General features: G+C 43.6%; 1 protein-coding gene and 2 long non-coding RNA genes across 6 annotated transcripts; 1 reads left to right on the forward strand and 2 right to left on the reverse strand.

Annotated features, from left to right (window-relative positions):
- Positions 1 to 20,352, forward strand: LOC122448318. 2 transcript variants are annotated; one of them, XR_006271570.1, is made up of 5 exons: positions 1 to 95; positions 4,302 to 4,438; positions 6,093 to 6,156; positions 6,485 to 6,557; positions 20,215 to 20,352. It is a non-coding gene; the product is annotated as an uncharacterized LOC122448318 (long non-coding RNA). The 2 variants fall into 2 exon arrangements; XR_006271571.1 differs by lacking the exon at positions 4,302 to 4,438 and having other exon boundaries at positions 42 to 95.
- On the reverse strand, positions 11,637 to 27,985 carry PHYH (phytanoyl-CoA 2-hydroxylase). Its single transcript, XM_043479545.1, has 9 exons — positions 27,833 to 27,985; positions 24,096 to 24,154; positions 22,986 to 23,096; positions 22,180 to 22,348; positions 19,244 to 19,325; positions 17,270 to 17,451; positions 14,911 to 15,060; positions 13,119 to 13,250; positions 11,637 to 11,948 (listed from the first exon to the last, which is right to left on the reverse strand). Exons 1-9 carry the CDS (start codon positions 27,905 to 27,907, stop codon positions 11,895 to 11,897), a joined length of 1,014 nt encoding a protein of 337 aa, XP_043335480.1. The 5' UTR covers positions 27,908 to 27,985; the 3' UTR covers positions 11,637 to 11,894.
- Positions 24,162 to 27,826, reverse strand: LOC122448316. Of its 3 annotated transcripts, none has more exons than XR_006271569.1 (3): positions 26,956 to 27,826; positions 26,225 to 26,388; positions 24,162 to 25,140 (listed from the first exon to the last, which is right to left on the reverse strand). It is a non-coding gene; the product is annotated as an uncharacterized LOC122448316 (long non-coding RNA). The 3 variants fall into 3 exon arrangements; XR_006271568.1 differs by having other exon boundaries at positions 24,162 to 25,230; XR_006271567.1 differs by having other exon boundaries at positions 24,162 to 25,239.
- Positions 27,986 to 27,988: the final 3 nt, after the last annotated feature.

The following is a 27,988-nucleotide window of genomic DNA, read 5'->3' on the forward strand; positions in this document are numbered from 1 at the left end:
TGGAGGGGAGCGGGTAAATGGGAAGTTGGAATTTAGTTTGTATAAGGTATAGTTTGGGCCGAGGCAGAAAAGAAAGAGAGACGACCTCAGCGGAGGTAGGTTACCTTTATTCAGGCAAGGAGGGGTGACAGTCGGCCTAATGACCAGACTGAGCCCAAGAGGGATCAGGGAGGCTTCATATTTAAAGGGAGGTTTGTGTAAGCGATAAGGGTTAGTCAGGTGGGATGTTTTGGGTATTCTTTAGTTGAGATGGCATTTGTAGTTGAAAAGGGGGTGGGAGGTTTTGGGCAGGGGGTGATAAGTCCCAGGTAGATGCAACCGGCCCGGAGCATCTGGGCGGGACCTAAAGTTCGGTTTTGTTTTCTCCAAAGTTAGATGATTCAGCAAGGGCCTTTGAGACAGTTGTTTTCTTTTCTAGGCCCAAAGACTCCTTCATTCCAGGCCCTGAAATCATAAAAAATAGGGAAAAGGGCGCCGTATCTCTCTGACTACTTCCTGCTAGACAGGGGCGATGGTTCTGTGTCTGGAAAGAAGGATCGTCCTAGGGCCCAGGGTCTCCTTTTCCTGAGGTTGGGGTGAGGCTCTCGAGAAGAAGAATGGTCTTGACCTGGTCTCGAGAGATGGCCCAAATCCGTTCTTGGAGAAAGCTTTGAAAGAGACTAAAGAGACAGGGTCCAAATAAGAGGAATAAAATGATAAGTAGCAATGGTCCCAAGAAAGGGAGCAGCCAAGGGAAGGCCTGTTGGAACAGGTTTTGGGGAGTGTAAAGGTTTTGTAACTCTTTCCTGCAGCGTTTAATTCTGTCTCTAGGTTCTTTGACTCGGCCCTGGACTATGCCCGTTTCATTAACAAGATAGCAGCAGTCCTTTCCCAGGAAAAGGCAGATCCCTCCCGTTTCTGCGGTGAGAAGGTCCAGGGCTCGCCTATTTTGTAGGGCGAGCTAATGAGTTAATTTGTCTTTAGACCGAAATGAAGGACTCCAATACCTGCTCCATATCCTCATTAAGTTCTTGGGACAGCTTGTAGTAGAAATGGGCCGAGGTCGAGATGCCTCCAATCCCAGCGCCTAGGGCTGCTGCTCTGCCGGTCCCAATCAGGAGGGAGGTTATGACAGCTCTTTTTTTCCTGTGGGAGAAGTTGTTGGGTGACCTTGGATGTAAATTCCGGGCCATTATCAGACTGTATGGATGAAGGTAGGCCAAACCTGGGGATAATTTCTGTGAAGAGGATTTGGGCCACAGTGTGGGCTCTCTTGTTTGTAGTGGGAAATGCTTCTACCCATCCCAAAAAGGTGTCCACAAGGACCAGGAGGTATCTGACTCTCCAAAGCGGGGGCATATGAGTAAAGTCTGTCTCCCAATCCTGTGCTGGTAGGCTGCCTCACATTTGATGGGTTGGAAAGGATATAGGTTTAAGGTTGGAATTGGGGTTAGTATGTTGACATGTCTGATAGGAGCAGGTAAGTTTATCTAAATATTGTTGGTCAGCAGTGGATATGGGGAAGTGGTTACAGAGGAACTGTTGGAGTGTCTTGGACGAGGGATGAAAGAGTGAGTGTAGATAAGAGAGGATTTCTCTGGTGGTGGGAAGATCGGATGGAGTCAGGGCTAAGATGACAGGGGACTGGAGAGAGGGATGGGATAGGGCTATCTCCTTTGCCTTCTGGTCTGCAGCATTGTTGTAGGCTGATATGAGACTTCCCTTTTGATGTCCCCTGCAGTGGAGGATGGCGGCTTTGTTTGGTAAGAGTGCTGCCTCTAGAAGTTTGTGGATCAGGTCTGAATTAATAACGGGGATCCCTTGGGTTAGGAAACCTCTTTTTCTCCATACTAGGACGTTTGAGTGAAGTATGTTATGGGCATATTTGGAGTCTGTGTGGATGTTAACCCTTAGTTTTTTAGACAGAGACAAAGCCCTGGTGAGAGCTATCAGTTCTGCCTGTTGGGAGGTGGTGTGAGATGGCAGAGGTGAAACTTCAATTGTGTGGGTCCCGTGATTGTGACAAAGGTTCCCCTGGATGACGGCATATCCTGCCACGAAGGGTGGGGATTTTTGAGAGCTACCATCAACGAACCAATGTGGGGTGTCTGGGTCTAGAATGGGCTGATCTGTTAAATGTTGGAAGGGGTTTGGGGTAAGATCTACTGTTAGGCTGCAGCTATGTAGGAGGGGATCTGTTGTAGAGGACATGGGTAATAAGCTGGCGGGGTTAAGAGGAGAGCAGGGGGAGAATGAGCGTTGAGGGTTGAGGATAAAGGCATGTAGGAACTATACCCTGAAAGGGGGAAGGGAGAGGAAAGCCCGATGTGATAGTAAGTCTCAGAAGGTGTGTGAACAGACTGTTCAAGGGGCATGCCTAGAGAGTTCATTTGCTTCAGGTACGAGGGCTGTGATAGCAGCCATGGTCTGTATACAGGGAGGCCACCCCCTTGGTCACCATGTCCAGCTGTTTTGATAGATTGGCTATGGGAGCCCAGGTGTCTCCAGCCCGCTGACATAGAAGCCCCACGGCCTGTCCTTGGTTGGAATGTGCAAAGAGAAAAATGGTCTGGTGTGATCTGGCAGGTGAAGAGTTGACACTCAGAGGAGGCTCTGGGTGAGCTGATAAATAGGATTGGCCAGCAAGGAGGGATTAAAGAGGGGCTCATCCAGACATCCTTTAGTTGCCTCATAGAGAGGCTTTGCAATGAGGGAGAAGTTAGGGATACAGAAAAAGTTTAGGAGACGGAGGATAGACAGGAGTTCCCTTTTTGGTTTTGGAAGTGGACAGTTAATTAAGGGCTGGATTCTATCTGGGGAAATAGTTCTTTGTTGGTGAGATATAGAAAGCCCCAGGCAGGTGACGTTTGTCTGTACTACTTTGGCCTTGGATCAGGACACCCAATAACCCCAGGATCCCAGGGCCCCAAGGAGTTTGGCAGTATGTTGGAGGCAGAATTTTCAGGTTGGGCTACAAAGGAGAAGGTTATTTATGTATTGGAGGAGATGACTCGGGGCTAGGTCAAGTGTCTGTTGGTCCTTTTGTAAAGCCTGTTCAAAAAAGTGGGGGCTATCTCTGAACCCCTGGGGGAGAACTGTCCATGTTAGTTGTTGGGAAACATGAGTCTCAGGGTCTTGCCAGGTGAAGACAAAAAGGGGTTGGGAGAGGGGGTGGAGGGGGATGGTGAAAAAGGCAGACAGAAGGATGTAAGGGTTAGGGACTACTAGGAATGTCGGCGTGATGACCTCATTGATATTTTGCAGATCTTGGACCAGTCTCCAAGAGTTTGGTCCCTTTCTTACTGCCAGAATAGTGGTGTTGTGTGGTGAATGGGTAGGAATTAAGATAGAGGCTTGAAGAAGACGGTCTATGATAGGCTTATGTCCCTTGTGGGCCTCTGAGGTGAGAGAGTACTGTTGTTGGGTGATTATAGTTGAGGGGTCCTTTAGGGTAATGTGGACTGGGGGATGATGTTTGGCTATGGGGTGGGTGATCAGTGTCTCAGACTTGGGGGTCTAAGGTGGGTAGATCCAAGGGAAGGTCAGGGGTGAGGGATAGGGACAGTCCAGGTGCCATCTGCATGAAGAATATAGAGACTGTATCCAGGGGGGTATGGTAATAAAGACCCCCAATTTGGATAACAAATCTCTCCCTAGGAGTGCCACTGGGCACTGAGGCATACGAGGAATGAGTGTATGAGGGTCGATTTTCCAAATTGATAGAGTAATGGAGGGCTGATTTTTTACCTTAAGGGGACTCCAGAGACCCCCTTGATTGTGAGTTCTGAGTGTTGAGTTCGGCCAGGGTAGGAAGTTAAGAGAGAGAAAGCAGCTCCAGTGGCTACTATAAAGGAAGTCTTTTTCCCGGCCACTACCCCATCCACCCTAAGTTCCAAGCTTGTGTTAAGGACATGGGCCAGGGGGCTGGAATCCAGGCCCCGTCACTGGAACAGCTCGCGTAGGGTTGGGCTGGGGTTCTGGGAGAGAAGTGGGGATCTCCCCAGGGGTGCCAGGGCATCCCTGTGGACATTCCACTCTTCAGGTCTGGGAGGTGGGGACCTCCCCAGGCGTGTCAGGGCGTCCCTGGGGACAGTCCATCTTCCACTGTCCCCACTGACCACAGGTTGGGCATGCTTTTGTGTGGGGCTGCGGGTTCGGGCATGCCTTTGCCCAGTGTCCTGACTGGTTGCATCGGAAGCAGGGTCCGGGGTGGGTCTTAAGCCCCAGTCTGGGATGACTTGGGCTGGGCCGATCTCTTCCCTTAATTGCTGCTGCCAAAAAGGCATATTTAGCTTTTCTCTCATGGTCTTTTTCTCTCTTAGCCTCCTCCTCTCCATTATTGAACACCTTGAAGGCTACTTCTAGAAGTCTCTTTCCGGGGGGCCTCAGGGCCCTTCTCTAGTTGTCGAAGCTTGCATCTAATGTCAGGGGCGGACTGGCTGATGAACTGAACTTGAAGGTAGAGTAACCCAGCAGGGGTAGTGATATCTAGGTTGGTATACTCCTGGACTGCCTCTGTGAAGCCTGCCAAGAATAAGGCTGGATTTTCGTCTGCCTCTTGGGTGATTTCCCTGACTTTATCATAATTGACATGGATATGAGTATTTTTCTGCATTCCTCCTAGAAGGCAGGTAATCATATGATTGAGTCTCCTGATACCTGGGTCACTGGGCTGGTACGTCCAATGGGGATCTAATTGAGGCACTGCCTCATCAGCAACTGGGCTATCCCAGTCTTGGTTATGTAAGTGATTGGCATGGGCTTTTGCCGCTTGCCAGATACGGTCTTTTTCATCTAGGGTGAGAGTGGCATTTAGGATACAATATATACATCACTCCATGTGAGGTTATAGGCCTGGGAGAGTCTCAGGAATTCTTTTCTGTATCTGGTAGGATTTTCAGAAAATGATCCTAACTTTTCTTCTATCTGGCTCATGTCTGACAATGAAAATGGCACATGGACTCAGGTGGGGCCTTCTGGTCCTGCCACCTCTCTCAGGGGAAACATGTGTTGGCTATGTGACCATAGCCATAGCCATAGCCATAGGTGGGGAGGAGAGGAGGGGAGGGGGAGTCGGGGAGATGGGGAAGCGGGGTCGAGGGGGAGTCAGGAGAGGTTTCAGGGCCAGTAGGTGAGTTGGATGAAGGGGAAGGAGAGGGGTGGCGGGGTGGCGGGTAGGGAGGGGGCTCATCCCACAGGGTCAAACTCCGGGAGTGCGGAAGGTCGAGATGGGCAATTAGTTGAAGAAGAGCCCTTTTGCTTGGGAGGCAAGGTGCATAGAAGGACCTCGTGGGTGGAGCAGGCCTGGCATAGGGAGGGCCTGCTCCGAAGGGCCCTTAAAAGGCTTGGGCATATGGGACCTCCGACCACTTGCCATTTCGTTTAAGGAAGTCGGTGAGATTTTGAAGAATGTTAAAGTCAAATGTGCCAAATTCAAGCCAGTGGTCTTGATTGTCTAATTGGTATTGAGGCCAGATCTGTATACAGGGTTGTTTTAAGCGGTTAGCTTTGAGTTCAGTGAGTGAGAGCGGTTTGAGATTTTTGAGAACACAGGCCAGAGGGGAATCTTTTGGGACAGATTGGCCAGACCCCCTAATTGAAAGGCAAGCAGAGGCTCCTATTGGGAGTTCACCCGTCATCACAATAGGAGTTATGAGAAGAGAGCTCTGTGTCGAGGTGGAGCGTCCCCCACCGTCGCCTACAGAGTGGCCCCTCGGCCGGGGGTCCCCGGGACCCAAAGAGGACTGGGTTCTAGGGCGCCTCTAGAACACCGTTCAGACCTCACCTTAATCTAGGGGCCGGCTTGAGTGGAGTGTTGCATGTAGAGCGGTCAAATGGCAAGAGTTCCCTGTTCTGGGAGAGAGAGAGAGAGAGAAAGGGGATAGAGCCGGAGGCCTGGAGGTATGCAAAGCACCAATAAAACCTTAGGACAAGGCTTGCAGGGCTCACGAAGGCACTAAGCGTCCCGTCCCAGAGGGGAACTTATGAGCCCTGGCAGAAAGTGAGCTCAGGGGCGGGTGTTCACGCTCCCAGACTCCGGGAAAAGGGAAAACAATGAGATGGGTGGGGGGGAGGGTGAGGGAGAGTGAAACGAGTGCCTCGCCCTCTCCCAGGTTTCAGCACCAAGAATGTAAGGAGGGCCGAGGCAGAAAAGAAGGAGAGACGACCTCAACGGAGGTAGGTCACCTTTGTTCAGGCAAGGAGGGACAACAGTCGGCCTAACGACCAGGCTGAGCCAGAGAGGGATCAGGGAGGCTTCATATTTAAAGGGAGGTTTGTGGAAGCGTTAAGGGAAACGTTAGTCAGCCAGGATATTTTGGGTATTCTTTAGTTGAGATGGCATTTGTAGTTGAACAGGGGGTGGGAGGTTTTGGGCAGCGGGTGATAAGTCCCAGGTAGATGCAGCCGGCCCGGAGCATCAGAGCATGACCTAAAGTTCAGTTTTATTTTCTCCGAAGTTAGATGATTCAACAAGGGCCTTTGAGACAGTTGTTTTCTTTTCTAGACCCAAAGACTCCTTCAGTTTGTAAGATGAAGAGAGTTCTGGAGATGGATGGCAAAAATGGTTACATAACCTTGTAAGTGTTCTTAATACCAGTGAAACATACACTTAGAGATGGTTAAGGTGGTAAATTTTATGTTATGTGCATTTTACTACAGTTTAATTTTTAAAGAATATCAGACTGAAAAAAAGAGATATCAAACTCAACACCATCACAATGATTGTGGAGCTTCGGGGTGAGTAACCAAACTTCTTCGTCACAGTCACCTCCTTTCCTGGCCACCCTACCCCCAACATATGTAAAAGAGGTACTAGTGAAGAATGCAGTGGAGTCAGAGCTGGCTGGAAAACTCAGGGAAGAACATGTCAGGAACCAGAAATAGGTGCCAAGGCTGCCCAGACCAAGTCTATGTCTGAGGGACACACACTTCCTCCTTTTTTATTTACATTGTTGTGTTAGTTTCAGGTATAGAGCAAACTGAATTCTTGTACATATACATACATCTGCTCTTTCTTATTTTCCCACATAGATCATCACAGAGTATGCAGTAGAGTTCTCTGTGCTGTATATTATAGTAGGTCCTTATTAGTTATCTCTTTTATATATAGTAGTGTGTATATGTCAACCACAATCTTCCAATTTATGCATCCCACATCCTTCTCCCCTCTAGTAACCATAAGTTTGTTTTCTATATCTGTGATTCTGTTTCTGTTTTGTAAGTTCATTCCAGGTATATATCATGTATGATATTTCTCTTTCTCTGTGTGACTTACTTCTCTTACTATGATAATGTCCAGGTCCATCCATGTTGCTGCAAATGGCATTATTTCATTCTTTTTTATGGCTAGTAATATTCCATTGTATATATAAAATAACTACCACATTGTCTTTATTCATTCATCTGTCAACAGACATTTAGGTTGCTTCCGTGTCTTGGCTAAATAGTGCTGCAATGAACATAGGGGATCGTGTATTTTTCAGATTAGAGTTTTCTCCAGATATATGCTGAAGAAAGGGATTTCTGGATCATATGGTAATTCTGTCTTCAGTCTCTTAAGGAACCTCCATACTGTTTTCCATAATGGTTGTACCAATTTACATTCCCATCAACAAACTAGAAGGGTTAGAGGGACACGCTCTCTTATGTAAGAGAAACAGTTACAAACATGAGGGACACTGGACACTGGCAGTCCAGTGATTAAGACACCGTGCTTCCACTGCAGAGGGCAAGGTCCAGTCTCCGGTTGGGACAGAAGATCCCGTGTGCCACGGGAGAGAGAGAGAAAAAGAGAGAGAGCAGAGAAGTTTGCTGCTCATGTTGAACAAGCAATAAATAGCAAGTGTCTTGTAGGTGAGGGTGCAGTGAGTGTTAACCAAAGTGCCCAAAGGAAGAGGCAGGACCTTCAAGGGTCCTACCCTCTCTATTCAGGAAGGCAGGATCTTTACAAATGGGAAAATCATACTTTCAGTAAATGTATTAAGATCCAAGTAGTGGCATGTACTATATACAGGATGGATACCAGAGTTGGGTTGAAGGAGAGCTTAATTCAGGCTGTGTTGAGTTAGTAAGAAAAGGTTGTTTCAGGTAGATTTGCGCTGGTTTAAACCATGAAACTATTACTAGAATTGGCTTTGGGAAATGTTACCATGTTTTCTTGATGCAATCATAAGCTTTTCAAACTCATTTAATCTGCTGCTTAAAAGGGGTGAATTCCAAGCAGATATCAGGAGCCAACTTTTGTTTTCTTACACTCATCCCAAACATCATAGAAGAGGAGGATCTGTCCTATTTCTTTTGTTCTGCACTGTGAGGGCCTCATGTACTCTTTTTAGATGAGTCTCTGGTGAAATACACATATTCCCAGGATAAATCACCTTTCACCCATGGTGAAGCCAGACTTTTCCCTCATTCTGCCATGATCTGGCAATATTCCCCTCTTAACCCTTCAATTACCAGCTCCTACCTTTCCAGGGTCTCCCATAAGCAAAGTAGGCAGTCCAAACTCATCCTGCTACTGTCTTTATTCCATATGAGGTCCTGCTACATGGAGTGGATTTGAACGCATGGGTAAATGGTCAGTCAAATCCATCTCCCCGGCCCCCACTAAGTGAGGTTGTACTCACTGTGCTACTGAAGACTCGCATGTCCTCCAACTGCAACATAGCCTAAGTAATAAGATGTTTCCCTGAGTTGCTGTCCCAGAACTTGCAGTTGGCTGTGTCTACTTGCAAGTGAACTGATTAAGATTGGGTAAGACTGAGGGAGAAAAGGAACAGGCTGAGCTGACTCCATCTTGAAAAAGAAGGGATCAACATCTTGCACTTTCAGTGAGCTTTGGACCATGTGCCTGGTAGTCATGGGGATAACATATCTACAGCCAAAACGCCCTCCCAGACTGATAAACGCCAGATTCCATACCAAGATTTCCCTTCGCCAAAAAGAAGGTGATAATCCCCTATGTAGTCGGTCACCTTTGTAATCTTTATGGCCCCCCCTGGTGTAGGCTACAGTGTATAACCAGCTGACCTTCTGATGATGAATCATGGCTGTAACCTGACTGTATCTCCCTTTAACACTTTCCAGGCTAGGTTTAAGGACTCTGGGGATGTGGGCTTGACCAGTATGCTTAAGGTATATAAGGTTTCCAGAAAAGTCGATCGGGCTCCTTGGCTAAGAGGGAACTCTGCCTTGGGCCCACCGGTATAATAAACTGTACTTCATTATCTGCATTGTCCTTCTGCGTGAGTCTGTGTCCCAGAATGCGTGGCTATAACAGGACCGTCGACCTTCCCTCTGGGAACGTGCCAGTGTCTGCTGGATGAACTTCTGACACCACAGGGCTGAGCCCCACCCCACTCAGTCTCCGCTGTGCTTAGTTGCTCTGTTGTGTCCGACTCTTTGCGACCCCATGGACTAATACTGGAATGGGTTGCCATGCCCTCCTCCAGGGGATCTTTCCAACCCAGAATGGAACCCAGGTCTCTCCCACATTGCAGGCCATTTCTTTATCATCTGAGCCATCAGGGAGCCCAAGAATACCGGAGTGGGTAGCCTATCCCTTTGAGAGGGTAACAGGTAGGAAGGCCAGGGGTCTCCAAATGGAGGAAATAGGCTGCAAGTGTCAGACTTTTTTTTCTCTCTCTCTTAAGTGGCAGGAGGAAACAAACTAGTGTTATATTTTTTCCCCTTCTCTATACAAATTTAAAAAGAGGTTTCTCTTAAAATCCTGTGTTGCCATAATGACACCTAGTTCCACCTGAACTTTTCTCAAACCTTGAGCTAACCAATGCATTTTTCTTACGGAAACGTTTGCTTTAAGCTTTGTTAATATACTATGCATTTACCCTAGACTCTGTCTTCAAGTCGGTTCCGCCTAAAGGCTCAGATATGACAAGAACTGATATGACAAGCCAGTATGTTATACTCATACATTTTTCTCCTAATCTATGTTAACGAAACTATATATTTGTATGGAAATCTGCCTTTCTCCAAGATTCATGTCAATCATTTTATGGCCCGGGATGAATTACCTGGTGCCATTCTCTGAGTTTTGAGACTTTTCCTTTCTTTAATTAGCAGCCTGCTGGCACCTGTATAACATCTAGCTAAAGACTAGCAGTGGGGGACTCTTTCTGCCCACTTCTGATGTCTATGTCAGAAGCTTTCTCTCTTGTATAATTTAATGAAACTTTATTACACAAAAGCTTTGAGCAATCAAACCTCATCTCTGGCCCCTGATTGAATTCTTCTCCTCCAGAGGCCAAGAATCCCAGCATCTTGCATGGTTCATCAACAACCTTTCACTTTCGCCAAGGGAACTTCCTGACCCAAGAAAGCAACCGAGGCCTCTTTCATTGCAGATGGATTCTTGCAGGTGGATTGCAAGTGGATTCACTGCAGCTGAGCTACCTTGGGAAGCCCCAGTCTCTGCCACGCACCTCCAATTCTGAGCTTTCAGAGGCCCGAGGCTTACTCACACCTGCGCACAATAATGAAGATGATACCTGACCGCACTCTCCCGGTCCCCTTTCCCCTGTGCTTCCATGCGCTTCCACATGGAGTGCTCCCCTACTCCTTGGAGGTGGCAGACCTGAATCTGTTCTGTCTTTTCTCTTTGCTGCAAATCTCTGGTCCCAGCATTCCTGCTTTAAACACATTTCTAGAAACTGGTGCAAAATGAACCTCGTTCAGTAACAGATGCTTGGATATTTGTTAGATGAACTAGTTGACATAAGGGACACAGAAAAAAGAGGAAAAGTTTCCTGACTGACTAGCTGCAGGTCACTCAGAATTGCACCAGGGAAATGACATTCTGCTGTCTGATTTTCCTGTTGAAGTCTAAGTTTTCAAATGTATTTTAAAGTAAGTTTGAACAGTTTGTTGCAAACAGTGCCTTACACAAGCTGTTTATGCTGACTTTCCACACATACATTTTATTTCCGGTTATTCCATAGTCCTGAGAGCATGTCAGGGATTCTCATGTCTTCCCCAGTTTCCACATGAACCTGAGCTTAAACTGGGTGTCCTTACAGAGAAACTGACAGAAACAGTGAATCGACACTTAGGAAAACACATGCTTTGCTTAAAGAAAGGGACTCTTCCTTATTACGTTTTTCTTATTAAAGCTTCAACTAGAATTTATAAAAATAAGAATTATGACTCCTTGCTGCCCTCAGCAGGTGGAGAAATACAATGCTCTATTTAAATAAATCTCTGTAACTCATGTCACTTGATATCCAAACCAGAACTATTTTAAAAGCTTTCTTGAACCTTGAAAGAGGTTAGGTTTCACTCATAAATGGTGAATGTTTTCAGTTGCCATGCCAAATATGAATTGACAGAGAAAGTTACCCTGGACTTCTTTCTTTAGAGAAAAAGACTTGGAAACATCCAGTCTGTTTTTTTAAGGGGAGTGGTGGCCTAGAGAGGCCATGGAAGGAATCCTGTGTTAGAATGTGAGTTTCCATCCTTATTTTATAACCTAATACCCTTCTTAGGCCCTTCACTAACTGCACCTCTAATATTCATTGTTCCAGATTTGAAAAGAAATCTCACACAACACAAAATTGGGAGGTGGTGGGTTCTCTGTTTCAGAGCATTAAACCTTGCTTGCGTAAAGAGTTAACTGAATGAAAGAAACTGACTTAACACACTTCTTTATGCATCATCTTTATTAGTTGTACCCCAAGTTTTCCTTAAAACAGTAATATTTCACTTTTACTATCTTATATCCATTAAAGGCATCCCACCATACTGCATTATTACCCATATGGAATTAAATACTGCATCCGTGCACTTGGATTTTGTTAACATGGATAGAAACGATTAGATCATCTCATTGAGAAAAGATTTTCCTCTGACATCTTGTTGCACCTTGGTTTTCTTGACAAGAGTTTGAGCGAAGGGCTATTTCAAAGGTTGATTCTTTCTCCTTTCACGACACGCCCTCGAAATGCCCAAACATCCTGCAAATAATACCAACACAATCAGTTTCTGGGAACTTGGATTTACCTGTTCACCACAAGACAAAGATTTCTGGCATCTACTCATCGTTAAATAGGGGGGGAAAAAGACAGCCCTCCACAATAGTCATAAGGTAGTAAATAAAAACCACATTCTGAGACTCCAGTTAATTTACTTGCCAATATCTAAAATCATGTTTCATAAGCCAAGACAGTGAGTCCTCACACTGTCATCATGCTTTACTTGGTACTTGTGTTGATTACCGGTGTTCGGACGGGCTGTTATGTTTGCTCAGAAAGCAGTTTAATACCTAAGGTCCCGATGTCCTTGGTGATATTTGCCTGCCCCATTCTGAATGATCTGCTCCTGCAAATGATGTCCTAGGCTACTGGATTGGTTTTTTCTTCTTAGTTCCTAATAAGACAATTCAAACTCTTTTGCTTATTTTTCTGCAAACAGCAAAGTATGCTACAGAATGATTTTGGAACTGGACCTCCTCTGAAATCTCGGTCACTTAAGTAACTGAGGCCAGTCTCTTGAACTCTTCATGTTCTCATTAACAGCGTGGAGCTATCTCGACTGCTCCATTGAGTTTTGGTGAAGAAAAGGGACAGGGACATGCTTTTGTGCCCGCAAAGAACTCTATAGCAGAGTTAGTGTTGTTCTTCTAAGTAAAGTCGATAAACTATAGCTGAGACAGTCGTGAAAATAAATAGAGGAACTGATTGATTAGTACAACCCTGACAGACCTCACAGAATATATATGTTTTTTTCCCAATGCAAACTGACCCAAACAAACACTTCCTTGAGAATTGCTTTCTTTACAAATAAAGGAGGCCTAAGGATGACAGCACAAACCTTTCACAGCTATGAGTTCACAAAATTGCTTTGTCTTCCATTTCCTCATCTCTGAATCTTCTATTTCCTCTCCTACCTGTCTGTTCTGGAACACGATGGCTTGCCCAAAGACTTACAGAATCCAAGTCCCCCACACTGGGGAAGCAAGTAGTACAAACAAAACCCACTGTCATTCTTAGAAGGTCTCAGCAAGGTTTCCAAAAGGAGCTGTAAACATAAGCACTTCATACCTTCAAAATGAATCAGGTATGACACTATTAAGCATTTGAAGGAAAAAATCGAGAGCTTTACCTTGTCATTTCATACAAACATACCTTCAGAGTGATGTCTTTAAATCCATACTTTTTCCTGATCGTGTTGACAACTTCCTTTTCAATGTTTTTTTGACTGGTGCCATCCACATCTATGTAGTGACAGTTGGCATCCGCGAAATGGCAGGAAATTGCCTGTGGAAATTATTATGATCCAAAAGTGTATACGGGGAAGGGAACACAATTATGTAAGGAAGAAGTCTTTAACTTTTTAGCATTTGATTTTTCGATGAGTGGATATTGCCAAGTCCTACTAACGAATGTGTTGCAGGGTTTCTCATCACGTTCTCAGTTACAGAAGTTACTGGAGGTTGTAATGAGTTGGTATTTCAATGGCCACAGGTGATAGCAGAAGAAAAACTGAAAAGACCTTGCAAGGGAAAATAATACACAGACACCCCTCTCCAATCCAAAGCGCAATTCCAGCCTGATAGCATTCACATGAAATACTCTTGTATTTTATGTGAAAAATATCTTGTTTCCTTTTGAAGCTAAGAAGGAAGTTACTTGATTCTCCCCAGTCTCAAAGGACTTATAAACAGATTTAACTTGCAAGGCAATAGTTGAAACTCACCTTCCTTGTAACAACTTATCTTAGGATGACTGCACCCATCGGAAGATCTTCCTACTTCTTACAGATTTCTAGGCAGTTGAGTCACAAACTTTATTTCCCATGGAAACCCTAGTACTATTCTACACCACACTGGAGCCTGAGGCAAAAGAGAAGACATGTACACTCCTACCTGTATGCTGTTATGCATTTATCAATGGCTAATATTTTCCCAACTTTAAAGCAGTCAAAAATATTAAAAAAAACCACCACGTTAGTATATTAAAACACACTATTTCCAGTGAACTGCCTGTATACCCCTTTGTCACAGTTCTAGATGTCATGGTTTTAGAGGGTCCGATTTTTTTTTAATTTTTGGCATTGTGCTCACCCATGGACTTTTTGGCATTAATTTTTATTTCTTTTAACCAAGGCATTAAGATTTTATTTAACTGGATACTGAGATTTTTTGAGCCTCTGAGGGAGCTGCCTTCTTGCCTCACGCTCATGTCAGTCCTGTTGAGCCTGGTGGATATCTGAATGAATGGAGGATGAAATCTGACAACTAACCCTCAGTCACAGGGAGACAAGAGGGCTGTTGCCATAAACTGGAAAGCTTCACTCAGCCACAAAGAAGACACTAATATTTAGTATCAACAGCCATGTCATCCTAGGGAAATGTGAGCCCAGAGTATCATCAAGGTGATGAATTTTAGAGAAGCAAGAAATCTGGGAATTTATGAGAAATTCTGTCAGTTTTTAATGTAAGCACTGATCTCATAAAGCTGAAAACACTCTGAGGCTAAGGAGTGAAAAATATGGCCATATCTGATTTCCGGGTTGCCAATTCACACCTTCCTTTCCAATCAATAATATTTTAACCAATAGCAATAATATTACAGACGTTCCCCTTCTGTGACCTGTATATTTTCCAAATGTTATTATTTGGTATGTATGTCTGCCTTTGTCTTTTCCTCTGAAAACATGCTGTCAGTTGCCAAGTGACTAAGCTCTCTGTCTGGAGCAGTTCCATGAATGTTCACTAGTGATGGCATCCTAAGGTCATCTGGCTTCTTACTGCTGTAAGCAAAAAAGGACAAGGGAGACAAAAATATTACCTGGAAAATGCACCAGACTAAAGGGCAGCTGAGTTAAAAGTTACAAATCCTTTAACTTTTCATGTATTGGGATACTTTTCTTCCTCATGCATTCATCTTCAAACAGTGCTATGATGTGAACGTGTACCTTCCGGAATCCTTGACTTTTGTTCCGACCAGATCCATGGATGAGCAAAGGGTGAAAGAAAACGGTGTCTCCCTTCTCCATCACCAAGTGCACTCGGGCGTTGTTTTTGTCATAGTCCTGGATCCCGTGGAACATGATGTTGACTCCTCCCTAAAAACACGAGAGAAGCTAAGTCCAAAAGTGACGAAGCCAAGAATTAAAAATCTTATCAATGATTCAACAGGGAAAACAAAGCTTCTCTAAGTTCTTTCAAGAGGAAGAGATAAATAAATTAGATTTTTTTTAAAACTTCCATATACCAAACCTTCTCAGTTGACTGCTTTTAGAAAGCCATGTGTTGATGTTAAAATAATGAATTTTTTAGACCTGATGAAAAAGGTGGAATTTCCACCTACTATTCATTACTGAATGATAACTGAAGACCCAGATCAGGTTTGCGTTTGTGGGAATGCAGGAGATCACCTTGCCTGGTGAACCCATGCTCATTCTTTCCCAGCATGCTCTTCTCCTCACCTGGAACTTGCATCAATCACTCCTCTATTACTTAGGAGTATCTCTAAGAAGTTAACTAATCTCCCAGCTCGCAGAGAGAAAACACTCGGTCCTTCCCAGCCCAGAAACCACGTAGGTAACATCCAGAGTAAAGAAAGAATAGTAAATTAAAACATTAGCTTTTAAAATATTTTCCACTCCCTGTTTTTCCAAGTCAGTCAATGCACAAAAAGAAAAAAACAAAAATCATGGTTTGTTTTCAAATTATTTTCTTTTTTTAAAATATATATATTTATATTTGTGTATTTATATATATTTGTATATTTGGCTGCATCAGGTCTTTGTTGTGGCACGTGGCACCTTCATTGTGTCATTCAGGATCTTTCAGTTGCAGCCCATGCTTCTCCAGTTTTGGCACATGGGCTTAGTTGTTCTGCAGCATGTGGGATCTTAGATTGAATGTGTGTCCCCTGCATTGCAAGGTGGATTCTTAAGCACTGGACCACCAGGGAAGTCCCTCAGACTATTTTCTAACTATTTAAAAAATATTTTCAAAGTTAGTTATTGCATTAATAGTTATATCTTTATGAAACAAACTGAAATGAGGAATAACAATGTTTGCAATCTTTTATGGGTCTTTGGAGGACAGCATCCCATTTCCTTTCCTAAGACTATTCCAACTTCAAATTCCTTTTGGGAGTGACTACTTCCCTGTTGCACTGTGTTGAGTCTTTGCCTCCTGCCCAATGTGCATGTGTGAGCAAGATAAGCTCGTCTGACCTCCCATTGCTTCTACTTTGAATCTGAGCAGATGACTGAAGCGACTGGACATAGTCAAGATTCACCTGACCATTCCAGGTGCTGCAGCCCAACTCTTCCCACTGAAGAAGGGCTTCCTCTTTCCTCCTCACCCTCCAGAGCTGGCAGCCTGCCCACGGATGCTGCATGTCCCTGTGGCCCTCCCTTCAGCTTGAGTCACTGAGAGCCCACTTCTGTTGCTTGCAACAACCTTCCCTAAACCACAACTTAACTGAAGAATTTCAGAGTTTATAGCAGAATCTAGACTCAAGGTATTTTCACCTAGCAATAATCCTCAGTTCAAGAATTCTAACTACTTGACACAGAAGTCCTGAAAGCCATATTCTTTACGTCTCACAGAAACATGTGTACTCTTTCTGCCTTAAGTGTACTCTTTCTGCCACAGTGTACAATCACTGTGCTCTTCCGACCTTGATCATTACTACAGGATTCGGAGAGCTTATTGCCTTACATCTAAAACGCTATGGGTGTCCTCTCCAGTTTCTCTGTCTCTGGACTCCTACTCCTGCAATACATTCTGTGCCAGGTTCTTGAAGAAATGATTTGATCTCCTCACTCATGGGCCCCAAAGCATTGACCAGTTCTCCAGCATCACCAACTGAATTGATAAACCATGGAACAGCCTCATAATGGAATACTGCTCAGTCCTCCCCAGAGCCTCTCTCTGCTGGTCTCTCCAGGTGGAAGCAGATGATCCTCTTCTTCACTGAGACAGCAACCAGTCAGTGTGTACGACTCATGTGGCTCACACATCTGCTGTTACCGTGTTTGTGTCTGACCTCTGCATTTAGGCTTTGTAATCTCAGATCTTTTATAGCATCACCAAAGTCCACCTCTTCGGTTGGCCTTCAAGTACTTGTTGAAAGAATAAAGGTGATCATTTGATCAGACATCCTGGAATTTTCCCTGCTCCTCATTCTAAATCCTAGTAACAATGTTTTCCTAAGAAAGGAAATGTCATCTTATTGGCAAAGCTCTTTATGTATACTAATGTGAAATCAAAACAACAAAATGTTCTGATCAAGACTCAGCCGTCTAGCAGACTTACCTCCCACTGGGGATAATCATGGGGTTTCAAGGGGCCTTTGTGTGTCCCTGGCAGCACAACCAGACAGCCGTTGTTCCGGTCAATGTGCTCCATGGCTGTCCAGGCACAAACGATGCTATTGCTGGGCCTGAACGGGAAATAGTGCAGATCCTGGTGCAAGGGATGACGGGATGTCTTCTTGCCTGAAACAGAATCTGTTGTTAAAATAAACTCGAGTCCCAGAATTCTTCTCCTCTGCCTGAAAAGCCAGAACAATGAACTATCCTTGCAAAAGCCAAACAGAAGAGACAATGCTGAACGAAATCAGCCTCTACAGATGAGCACCAAATTAGAAGACTACTGCTGCTGCTGCTGCCAAGTCGCTTCAGTCGTGTCCGACTCTGTGCGACCCCATAGACGGCAGCCCACCAGGCTCCCCCGTCCCTAGCATTCTCCAGGCAAGAACACTGGAGTCGGCTGCATTTCGTTCTCCAATGCATGAAAGTGAAAAGTGACAGTGAAGTCGCTCAGTCGTGTCTGACTCTTAGCGACCCCACGGACTGCAGCCTACCAGGCTCCTCCGGTCACGGGATTTTCCAGGCAAGATTACTGGAGTGGGGTGCTATTGCCTCTCCAAATTAGAAGACGGAATCAGCACAGAGCCTCTGGACCCTATCTGTAATTCTTTCTGGGTTCCTGGTAACCGAGGAATACTTACACTATTTTCTAGAAATCTGCACATATGTCATCATCTCCATTGTGCTTTATTCCTCCCTAACTCTGGTTTGGGCACAGAGTTTAGCATGCTCCAAGTCAGTTCAGTCACTCAGTTGAGTCTGACTCTTTGCGACCCCATGGACTGCAGCTCGCCAGGCTTCCCTGTCCATCACCAACTCCCAGAGCTTGGTCAAACTCATGCCATCGAGTTGGTGATGCCATCCAACCATCTCTTCCTCTGTTGTCCCCTTCTCTTCCTGCCTTCAATCTTTCCCAGCATCAGGGTCTTTTCTAATGAGTCAGTTCTTCCCATCAGGTGGCCAACACATTGGAGGGTATTCCCCAAAAAGGTTGACTAGTTAAAGAGAGTGGTCAAATCTGAGGCTGTCTGATAAACTAAGTGGCTGATATTTAAAAAGTATTCATTAGTTAACTAAATATATAAATAGTAGGACTCGCAGAGGTTTCACCACCAAACTAGAGCCATTTGGTGTACAATCACTGTGGAGAATCAGAGATACTACACCCACATTCACAGTCTCCCCTAGAACTGCCCTCTGAACGTGGTTCCCCCAGGCCAGGGGATTTCTCCAGCCAGGACACCCAGGGAGGGAAAGGCCTGCTGATGTTAGGCTACAGGCTTAGGGCATAAACCTCCCTTGGCCATCAGGACAGAGACAAAGTAGAAATGGATCAAAGATCTCTAATGGCTGATTTCCTGCCACTGATACAGCTGAATTTCTCAGTGTGGCCCAAGAGCCATCTGCATTAGCATCTCCGAGTACGGTTAATAAAATCCAGGTTTCTAGGTTCTATTTTCTGAATCAGTCTCTCTAGCAGGGAGGGCTTAGAAGCTACATTTTACCAAGTACATGGACTTTTAAGAATAATTATGGTATGTGATAAATCAGTTTTAAATTTGTTACTAATAATACTGTCTTCAGATCAGGAAGGCAAAGTGCACATTCTCATGCATCAGTGAGACTGGGTAACAAAGCTTAGAGATGTTGACTATCAGGAGTCTGTGGGGTAGAGAGACAGTCGTGTTTTATTAAACTGCATCTTTCAGAAGCCACCTGTCTATAGTCCCAGCAATAACCCAATAGTTAACATCGACATCACTATTATACTTCAGTGTTGTTATGGTGTAAGCTACTTTGAGCCTTAAATGAAAGTATATATATTCATTTATGTAAAAATTTAGCAGTTGTGCACTTTGCTATTTTTCTTTCTTTCTTTCTTTGCTTTTCTTTTCCTTTACCAATAAGAGCTCTTTACCAGAATCTGGAGGTTTGTTTATCAGCATTGTATGCATGGCCATAATATTGGGTCCGGTGAAGCACTCCACATACTTCAGAATCTAAGGAAAAAGGAGGGAAATCAGATGCACAAGCATGCGGCACAGAGTATATCTATCTATACTAGAACCCAGTTGGCGTCGTTTAAATCAGTCAACCAATATTTCACAGACTTGCAAACAAACCACGCAAAAGGGAGCAACTGGAAATCATCGGAAACACTCTCAAACAGGCTTTTTGGAACCAACTGAAAATCTAAGTGCTTCTTCTACAAGAGAGACATGAGTTTTTCTGAGACATCAGCTACGAAGGGCAGGAATTAAACCTCCGATGAAAAAGATGCCCAAACTGGCAGGGCCAATTGAAAGAAAAAGATGATGATGTTGTTCAGTCACTAAGTCCTGTCTGACTCTTTGAGACCCCACAGACTGCAGCACACCTGGCTTCCCTATCCTTCACTGTCTCTCAGAGTTTGCTCAAATTCACATCCATATTCAATCTCTACTTCTGTCTGACTCCAAAAAATGAAGCACCTTCTATGGCTTTCACTTATATGATCTCTTCTGCATAAGGAATGTAGGTAATTTAAGTATAAAACACTTGAAATGTTACAAAAATCCCAGGAGTCCAGCCTAATGCTTGTTTTTTTTTAATAAAAAGTTTGTTTTCCTCATTTTGGGGGTATTCAAAAAGTGGAAAAAGGGTTGTTTTTTACTTTTTTAAAAAAATTTTGTGTGGGGTATAGTTGAATTATAATGTATTTGTTTCAGGTGTATAGTGAAATGAAACTGTTATACATATACATATATACACTAAGATTCTTTTCCCATACAGGCCATTACTGAGTATTGAGTAGAGTTCCCTGTGCTATACAGTAATCATTATTAGTTGTCTGATTTATATACAGTGTGTGTACGTGTCAATCCCAGTCTTCCAATTTATCTCTCCTAGGCTGTGATTTTCTCAACGGTCATCATTCAAGAGCCATCCTCAGATTTTCTGTTCTGCGTTGAAGAACTTCCCAATATATTTAGCGGATATTCTCTACATGTCTTATCTTAGTCTTATCCTGATTAATACTATTCTTGAAATCATGGGTTTGAGGTGCTGGTTCATTTTTCCAATACATATTAAAATAAACACCTAGCTATTAGAAGAATATCTACCGCCTAAAAAATCATTGCATGAACCACCAGACACATGGTTTGCAGGTTACAGACATAGGAACATCCTGACAAGACACTCTATCCCATGTTGCCGATAATTTCCAGCTTTTATCAAGATCCACCCTCACAATTTTCATTTCCAAAACAGGACACGAAGTTGGGAAGAATGCGGGGTTCAGAGGGGCCACATCCCTTCTCGTCCCCAACTCAAGAGGCCAGACCTCCCAGGTGCCTCAGCTGTGCAGTCTTCATGAATCAGACTTTCTAACAGCACTTGGGGTATAAGTTCTAATAAGTATTTTGTGCAAAGTGTCCTTTTAAACCATTCTAAATGAATGGTCAGAAACCATAGTACAGGACTTCCTTATGCTACAGTGGATAAGAACCCCGCTGCCAGTGCAGGGGACATGGATTTGATCTCTGCTCCAGGAAGATTCCACACGCAAGGAGCACCTAAGCCCACGCACTCCTACTGCTGAGAGCCAGCTCTGCAGCCTGCGAGCAGCAGCAAGAGAAGCCACTGAAATGAGAAGCCCATGCACCTCAACTAGAGAGTAGCCCATGCGCAGCAACGAAGACACAGCATGAGCAAAAATAAATAAATGAGAAAAAAATAATAAAAAAAGAAACTGCAACACATTCATGCAAGGGAATACTATGCAATAGTTTACAAAGTATAAAGTAGAACCATAGACACCAACGGAAAGATGTCTCATATGTACTACCAGTGGGAAAAACAAGGTGACAACCAGGATGCTTCCTGTTACACAAAAGGTGGGGTTATACAAACATGCTTGATTATACCTGAAACGATTCTAGATGAATATATAAACTGAACAGTGAGTGGTGCTGAGAGTACAAGAATTTACTTTTCACTCATGTCATTCCACACTAGATGTTTTTGTAACTATGAACTACTCTTAAAGAATAATTTTTAAGAAACCTACTTTAAATTTAAAAACAGACACCATTCCACACTAGATATTTTTGTAACTATGAACTACTCTTAAAGAATAATTTTAAGAAACCTACTTTAAATTTAAAAACAGACACCTCTGCTGACCAGATTCATAAAACAAATTGAAATGATCTGCAATAGGTAAGCCTCAGCACTTTATTCCCCGTGGACATGCCTGTAGGGAGTGTGAGAATGTGCTCTCCTTACACAGAATTCCTGCTCTTCTCCAGGAAAAACAGCAAAATTATGAGGATTTCTCAGTCTTGGCACTACTGACATTTTGGGCTGCATCATTCTTTGTTTGCTGCAACAGGCTATTCTGTGCATTATAGCATCCCTGGACCCAGTAGCAGCATCTGGATCTCTACCCATTAAAACCCACCACCCCTCCTGCCTGACAAGCAAACATGTCTCCAGACATTGCCAAATGTCTGCCTCTGATTGAGAACCACTGCTATAGGGCCCCAGTAGAAAACAGCAAGATCTGATTCTTTGCAACTCCATGGACTGTAGCTTCCAGGCTCCTCTGTCCAGGAGCTTCTCCAGGCAAGAATACTGGAGTGGGCTGCTATTTCCTTCTCCAGGGGATCTCCTCAAACCAGGGATCAAACCCATGTCTCTAAAAACTCCTGCAGTAGAGGGGGGTTCTTTAACACTAGCGCCACCTGGGAAGCCCAGTAGAAAAGGGCAAGGTAAAACGAAAAAAACAAAAAAACTTATAAAGATTTCAGAGGCAGGCATGCAGATGGGCTATTAGCTTAAAGAGAAAGAAAGCACAGGAAGATCTGGAACCTCAGGGAGGGTGCAGTATCTGAAGAGTTCCTCATCTTCTTGGAAATCCTGGACCTTGGAAACCACTTTCTCACTTGGCACATATTCTGATTTGGGGATGGTGACATCTCTCATCACCGACAATCCGAATGGTTTCACCTCTCCTCTGCAGATTCTTTCAAACTCATTCCTAGAAAATTCATTGGTAAATGATGTCAGCACCGAAGGCGCTAAGCACCTGCCTGGCCTTCCCCTTGTTCTGTGGCAAGACTCCAAGACTTGGGAGTGGTTTCTCTGCACTAAGTGGTCCTCAATCCTATGTCGAATAGTTCTGATGACAGGAAGGAGAAAATGGCCAACTCAGAAGTGCCTGCCTCCTAACTGTGGAGTTGAAATTCACCACCAGAATCTGAATAGTCCTTAGCTTAGTGGACCAGTGGGAAATATTTGTGATTTGGTTTCATCAGAACAAAATAGCAAACACTTCCCTAGCATCACTATGCACCAGGCCCTGTTCAAAGAACTCCGTCTCTACTTTACCTGTTTAGTCCTAAAACCACTCTAGCACATAAATACTGTTATTTCCCCCATTCTGCAGATATAGAAACAGGCATGGAAAAGTTAAGGAAACTGCTCTACACCTACAACATTAACTGAAGAGGCTGAGATTAAAGATACTCTGGCTCAAACCCAGGTTCTAACAAGCCGCTTCCTAACAAACCTGATCCCTGAAAAATATCTGAACACTCACAAGGTAATCCTACCCATAGTCCCACTGCACACACAGAATACACATTCCTGTTATATATCAAAGGGTGTTACTGTACCTAAAGCGTTGAATATCAGCATCAGACACCAAATTTTTAATGACAAGAAATCCATTTTCTTCATAAAATTTTCTCTGTTCTAGGCTTAGAACATTATTCTCCCGAGTATACCTAAAGGGAAAAAAAAATCTCAAATAAGGCCAGTTTAAAAATCATAACCTAACAATATTTATCAAGAACCTCAGAAATGTTTGTACTCTTCCACTCAGCAAGTTTATTTCTAGAACTTTAAACAAATAATCTGAAAAAATTTTAAGTTTTAAATCAAAGTATTAATTACTGTCACCAAGAAAACAAAGAATAATTAACTGACTATATTATATCCTTTCAATGGGATATGACTTGACATTAAAAATGAAGAACATATAATAGCAAGGACAGTGCTTATTAAATTAAAATGTGATGACAGTGATGTAAAACCAAGACACTATTTGTTTAAAACAAGAAGACTATAAAGAAATAAAGCCAAAACAAAAATGTTTCACAGTGAAACATTTTATTGCCTTTATGTAATGGCATTATGAATGATTTTCTAAATTTACCCGATTTCTGTGATTTTAAAATATATCTGTAACAAATATGTATATTTCAGAAAGGAAACAAATAATATATTTTATGTTTTTAATTGTCTGATTCATGCATTTATGGAGGAAATCAAGTATGAAAATCGAAGTAAGTGTAAAGCACACACACAAACTCAAATCCCCCTGTCCATTCCTCTAGTTTGGAACTCTGACTCTATGAGAATATCCCATGGAGATCAATGTCTTCCACTTCAAAGATGACTTTAAGATAAACCAAAGATGCTAGCTGAGATATCAGAGTGACCAAAAAACTGGCTATTTAAATGAGATATACCATGCCTTAATTTTGCAAAATAAACTTATGCACTTTGTGACATTTTCCCTTCTTTCTAAATTTTAAAATACATACAAAAAGTGTCTTCAAAATTTTCCATAATTGTTCTAATGAGAACAAGTCCTGGATTCAGAGGATTTGTATAATAAATCTTATCAGCCAATATGTATTTTATAACTGAGTTATCACTGGAAAAAAAAAAACACCTTTATATACATTGTACAGTTAAGAATTAAAATTATATCTACTTACTGGAATTGTTGGGGATGGAAACTGGCAAGAGAACCAACCCCCGAAGTGTGGCGAGCTATCTAGGATGTGATTTAAGGCAAATCAAGTGAAGTGTAGGCATCACCCTTCTAGAATCAACCCACCCTGGATTGGTTTTCACAAGGGAAGACCAGCCCTACACAGTCATCAGGCACACTGACTACACACAAACACTCCGAAGCACTATTGCTTAGATCATCTCATTTCACAATAACCTAAGGAGGTGCCTGGAAGCCAAGAGCTTTATTATTCCAACTGCACAGAGCAGAAACCCTAGGCTGGTGTCAGGGTTCAGTAACTGGTCCAAGGTCACCCAGCAGAAAACAGCTGAGCTGAGACTTGACCAACATTGTATTCATACTTTCCATCTATTTTATTCCCCCTGGATATTCCTTTCACCAAACTACTGAGTGAATAAAAATGGAAATTTTTTATTCTATTCTATTCTAGAAATAAGGAGAACCGTGTTCTATTCAAAAGAAGTTTTTCTCTTAGTGGGAGTTAGTCCAAAATATTAGAAACAGTTTGGCTGGTCATTAAAAAAAAAAAAGAACACCTTTATAAAAAATGTTTGCCAACTCTGACTCAAGAATAAGCACTTGTTAGTTTCATGGAGTACCTCTCTGTAAAGCAGTGTTTCTCAGATGAAGTGGGTATGATGGGTATCAGATTCACCCAGAGAACTTTTTCAAACCCCTACTAGAGTTCAAGCTCCAAGATGCTGCCCTCAGTTAAAAAATCACTCTGGCTTTGGATTGACACATTCATACTGCTATATTTAAAATGGATAACCAACAAAGTCCTACTGTATAGCACAGGGAACTCTATTCAATGTTATGTGGCAGCCTGATGGGAGGGAGTTTGGGGGAGAATGGATACATGTATATGTATTGCTGAGTCCCTCTGCTGGTCTACCTGAGACTATCAAAATTGTTAATCCACAGACTCCAATATAAAATAAAACGTTTTTAAAATCACTCTGATAGAACTGAGTTGCATCTTTCAGTTGTATTAAGGCTGGAAAATACTTGGAGAATGAGTGGAATAAAGAAACATTAGTTGCCTTCGATTTAAGATCTGCATGCAGCATACAGCCTTTCACACGGCTCTGACCAACCTGTGGTTTCTCAAAAGAAAAAAAAAAGTTCATGAAATTAACAATGACTCCAAGAAAAATATGATCCACACAGTAGAGTATCATTCTTAAATATCTTAAAACATCTAAAAGTTCCTTCTAGTTTTCTCTCCAGTCATCACCAGATGATTGACTTAGGATCTCATTTGTTTTGGTCATTTTTTTCATTGTTTCTTTAGCTGAAAGAGCTACTTTCTGAATGACACTTCACATAAACATGTGATCCTTTTTGAATGATGTCTGTATATAAGTGGGGACAATATAACAGTCAAGAAGATGGGACTTCCCTGGCAGTCCAGTGGTTAGGACCTGGGCCTTTCACTGCCCAGGGCCTGGGTTCAGGCCTTGGTCAGGAAATTAAGATCCCACAAGCCTCCAATGTGGAAAATGAAAAAAAGTCCAGGAAAGAGGGGGGCCAGGAGTCACAATTACTAGCTACTGTCTGTTTTCCCCGAAGGAGAGAGTTAACCTCTTTGTCAGATGTTCTCAACAAAATGTGGCTGCCAGGACAGTCCAGACATCAGCCTTCCAGTCCTTTTCTCCTCTCTCCCACTCCTGCATTATGGTTTTTATTTTAGTTATTGTTGTTCTTGGAGAGTTTTCTTAGTTTACAAAGCTAATAATCATTTACTATGTTTACTATACAAAGCTAGTAATCCTGGGAAAAAATGGATTCGAAAATCTGTACAGTACAGCATGGTCCTGAACATGTAATTATGCAATTATGTAAATACATAGAAAAAAAAAGACCAAAGTGTTTACAAATAATAATCTGTGAGAAGTCGAATTATGGGTCATATAGATTTTCTTCTTTGTGTTTATGTACATTTAAACACTGCACTGATACTTTAAAAATTATTCCTTATTTCTTAAAGGAATCATTAAGGTTGGGAGGAAATTGCCACATAATTTCTAGTAGTTTCTTTAAGCCTAAACCACACACATATTCACTGAAAATTTAGGCAGAGACGCTCACCACTTCTGGCTATGCAAATTGAATGAATTAAAATGAAAACTTCAGTTCCTTAAGTTGACTGTCGCATTTCAAGTGCTCATAGCCACATGTAGCCACCACACTGAACAGTGCCGGCAAAAGACATTTTTCCTCCATCACAGGAGCTTGTATTGGACAGTGCTGTTCTAGGAAATAGAGATGAAAAAAACACAAGCTCTGACCTTGACACGATTATAACTAAGTCCAGTGAGATCAGAATATTAAATTTTAGGAAATTTCCTGTCCGTCCAGTGGTTAGGACTCCGTGCTTCCACTGCAGCGGGCACAGATGGCTTTGATCACTAGTCGGGGAACTAAAAGCCTAGGTGCTGTGAGCATGCCCGCCCTCCTCCCACAACCTCACCCCCCACCACCCCCGCAAAAAAACAAAACAAAACCCACAATTAAAATTTTAAAATAGTAACAGACTGGACCCGGAAACCTTAATCTACTTCCAGTTATATGTAGGCTCATATGCTGGCACTTCTCAAAACTGAACTATTAATAGTATCACACCAAGTGAAAGGTTGCTCGTCCCGCCCCCAAGCATTTGATACCACAGGTCTCAGAGGAGCCTGACTACCTGGATTTGTAGCAACTACCTAGGTAGTCCTGGGGGGCTGCCCTGGGGACCACGCTTTGACAACCACTGATTCCGTTAATTGACCTTGCTCAGGAATGGTAATTTCTCCTAACCTCAAAAGCTTTCTCACCTGTAAAGTGAGATTACATCATCACTTGGGTTCCCTTTCCCAGTTTGTGGGGGAGATTTTAAATTTATAACGATTCGAATACGTCAAGGCTTGGAACACAGTTGGGAGAGCAACAATGGAAGTAAAAGAAATAGTATAATCGTTTCAGGAGAGATTTCAGAATCTAAATATAGCAGAGCAGAGTCGAATGCAGTCACTTAAGGGTAAAAAAAAGAAAGAAATCCCAGCCCGTGTTGGGCCCTGAATGAGATCACTGAACACGCAAAAACAATTCTGTAAAGCAAGTTGATTTCTGAGTCCCACAGTGACCTCTCTCTGGATCCAACACCGGTGGCGCACAGATTGACTTGGGGTTAATTTCAGAAGGCCTGATCAGGAGCGGACACAGGACGCCCAGCGCTTCTCCAGGAAACTGTGTAAGCTTCACCGGGCTCGCCTGGAGAAGGAAGAGCTGGGGGGCAGCTCCAGCCCGAGAGGACCCCTCTGCTCCTCAAGGGGGCTCTGCATCCCGGGGTTCGTCTCTGTCTCTGGGCAGCCCTGTGATCAGGTGCGATCCAGTACAGAAAGTGACTGGGCAGCAGAGAGCAGGCCCGCTTGGACTTCGCACCCTCCCCTCCCAAAGCCGGGGAACAGAGGGCCCAGAAGGCTGCAGCGACGCCACTCCACGAGCTGGAGCCAGCAGCCCCAGACCCACCGGGCGGACAAGTCCCCTCTTGGGCCTTCGGGACGCACCTGACCTGGCCCCCCAGCGCCCTAAAGAGATGTGACCATCACGAGACAGGTGCTGCGGAGCCAGGAAGAGCCAACGGGGAGGTTGAACAATGCGCCCTGAAAGCCGCCACACTTCCGGCTCAAACCCCGCGAACCCAAAGGATACAACGGTCCCCGCCGAGCGGCAAGCGAGGTGTCGCAGCAAGACGCGCAAGCGAGCGGAAGCTCGGTCCGGATCCATTGCGGGAGGGCAATACCCGGCGCCAGGCCTGGAGCACTTCACTCTGGTCGGGGGCCCCGCCTCCGCTTAGAGGGAGGGGCT

This window comes from Cervus canadensis, chromosome 10 (assembly GCF_019320065.1).
Source record: "Cervus canadensis isolate Bull #8, Minnesota chromosome 10, ASM1932006v1, whole genome shotgun sequence".
Taxonomy (NCBI): domain Eukaryota; kingdom Metazoa; phylum Chordata; class Mammalia; order Artiodactyla; family Cervidae; genus Cervus; species Cervus canadensis.

What these genes read in the sequence shown, in the direction of transcription:
- PHYH (XM_043479545.1), bottom strand. Translation starts at nt 27,907, where the DNA reads ATGGATCCGGACCGAGCTTCCGCTCGCTTGCGCGTCTTGCTGCGACAC. An exon ending in GATACTGCACCCTCCCTGAG is followed by an intron (nt 19,326 to 22,179) that starts GTTCCAGATCTT and finishes CTTTTTCCTTAG; the next exon opens with ATTCTGAAGTATGTGGAGTG. An exon ending in AAACAAACCTCCAGATTCTG is followed by an intron (nt 17,452 to 19,243) that starts GTAAAGAGCTCT and finishes ATTCTGTTTCAG; the next exon opens with GCAAGAAGACATCCCGTCAT.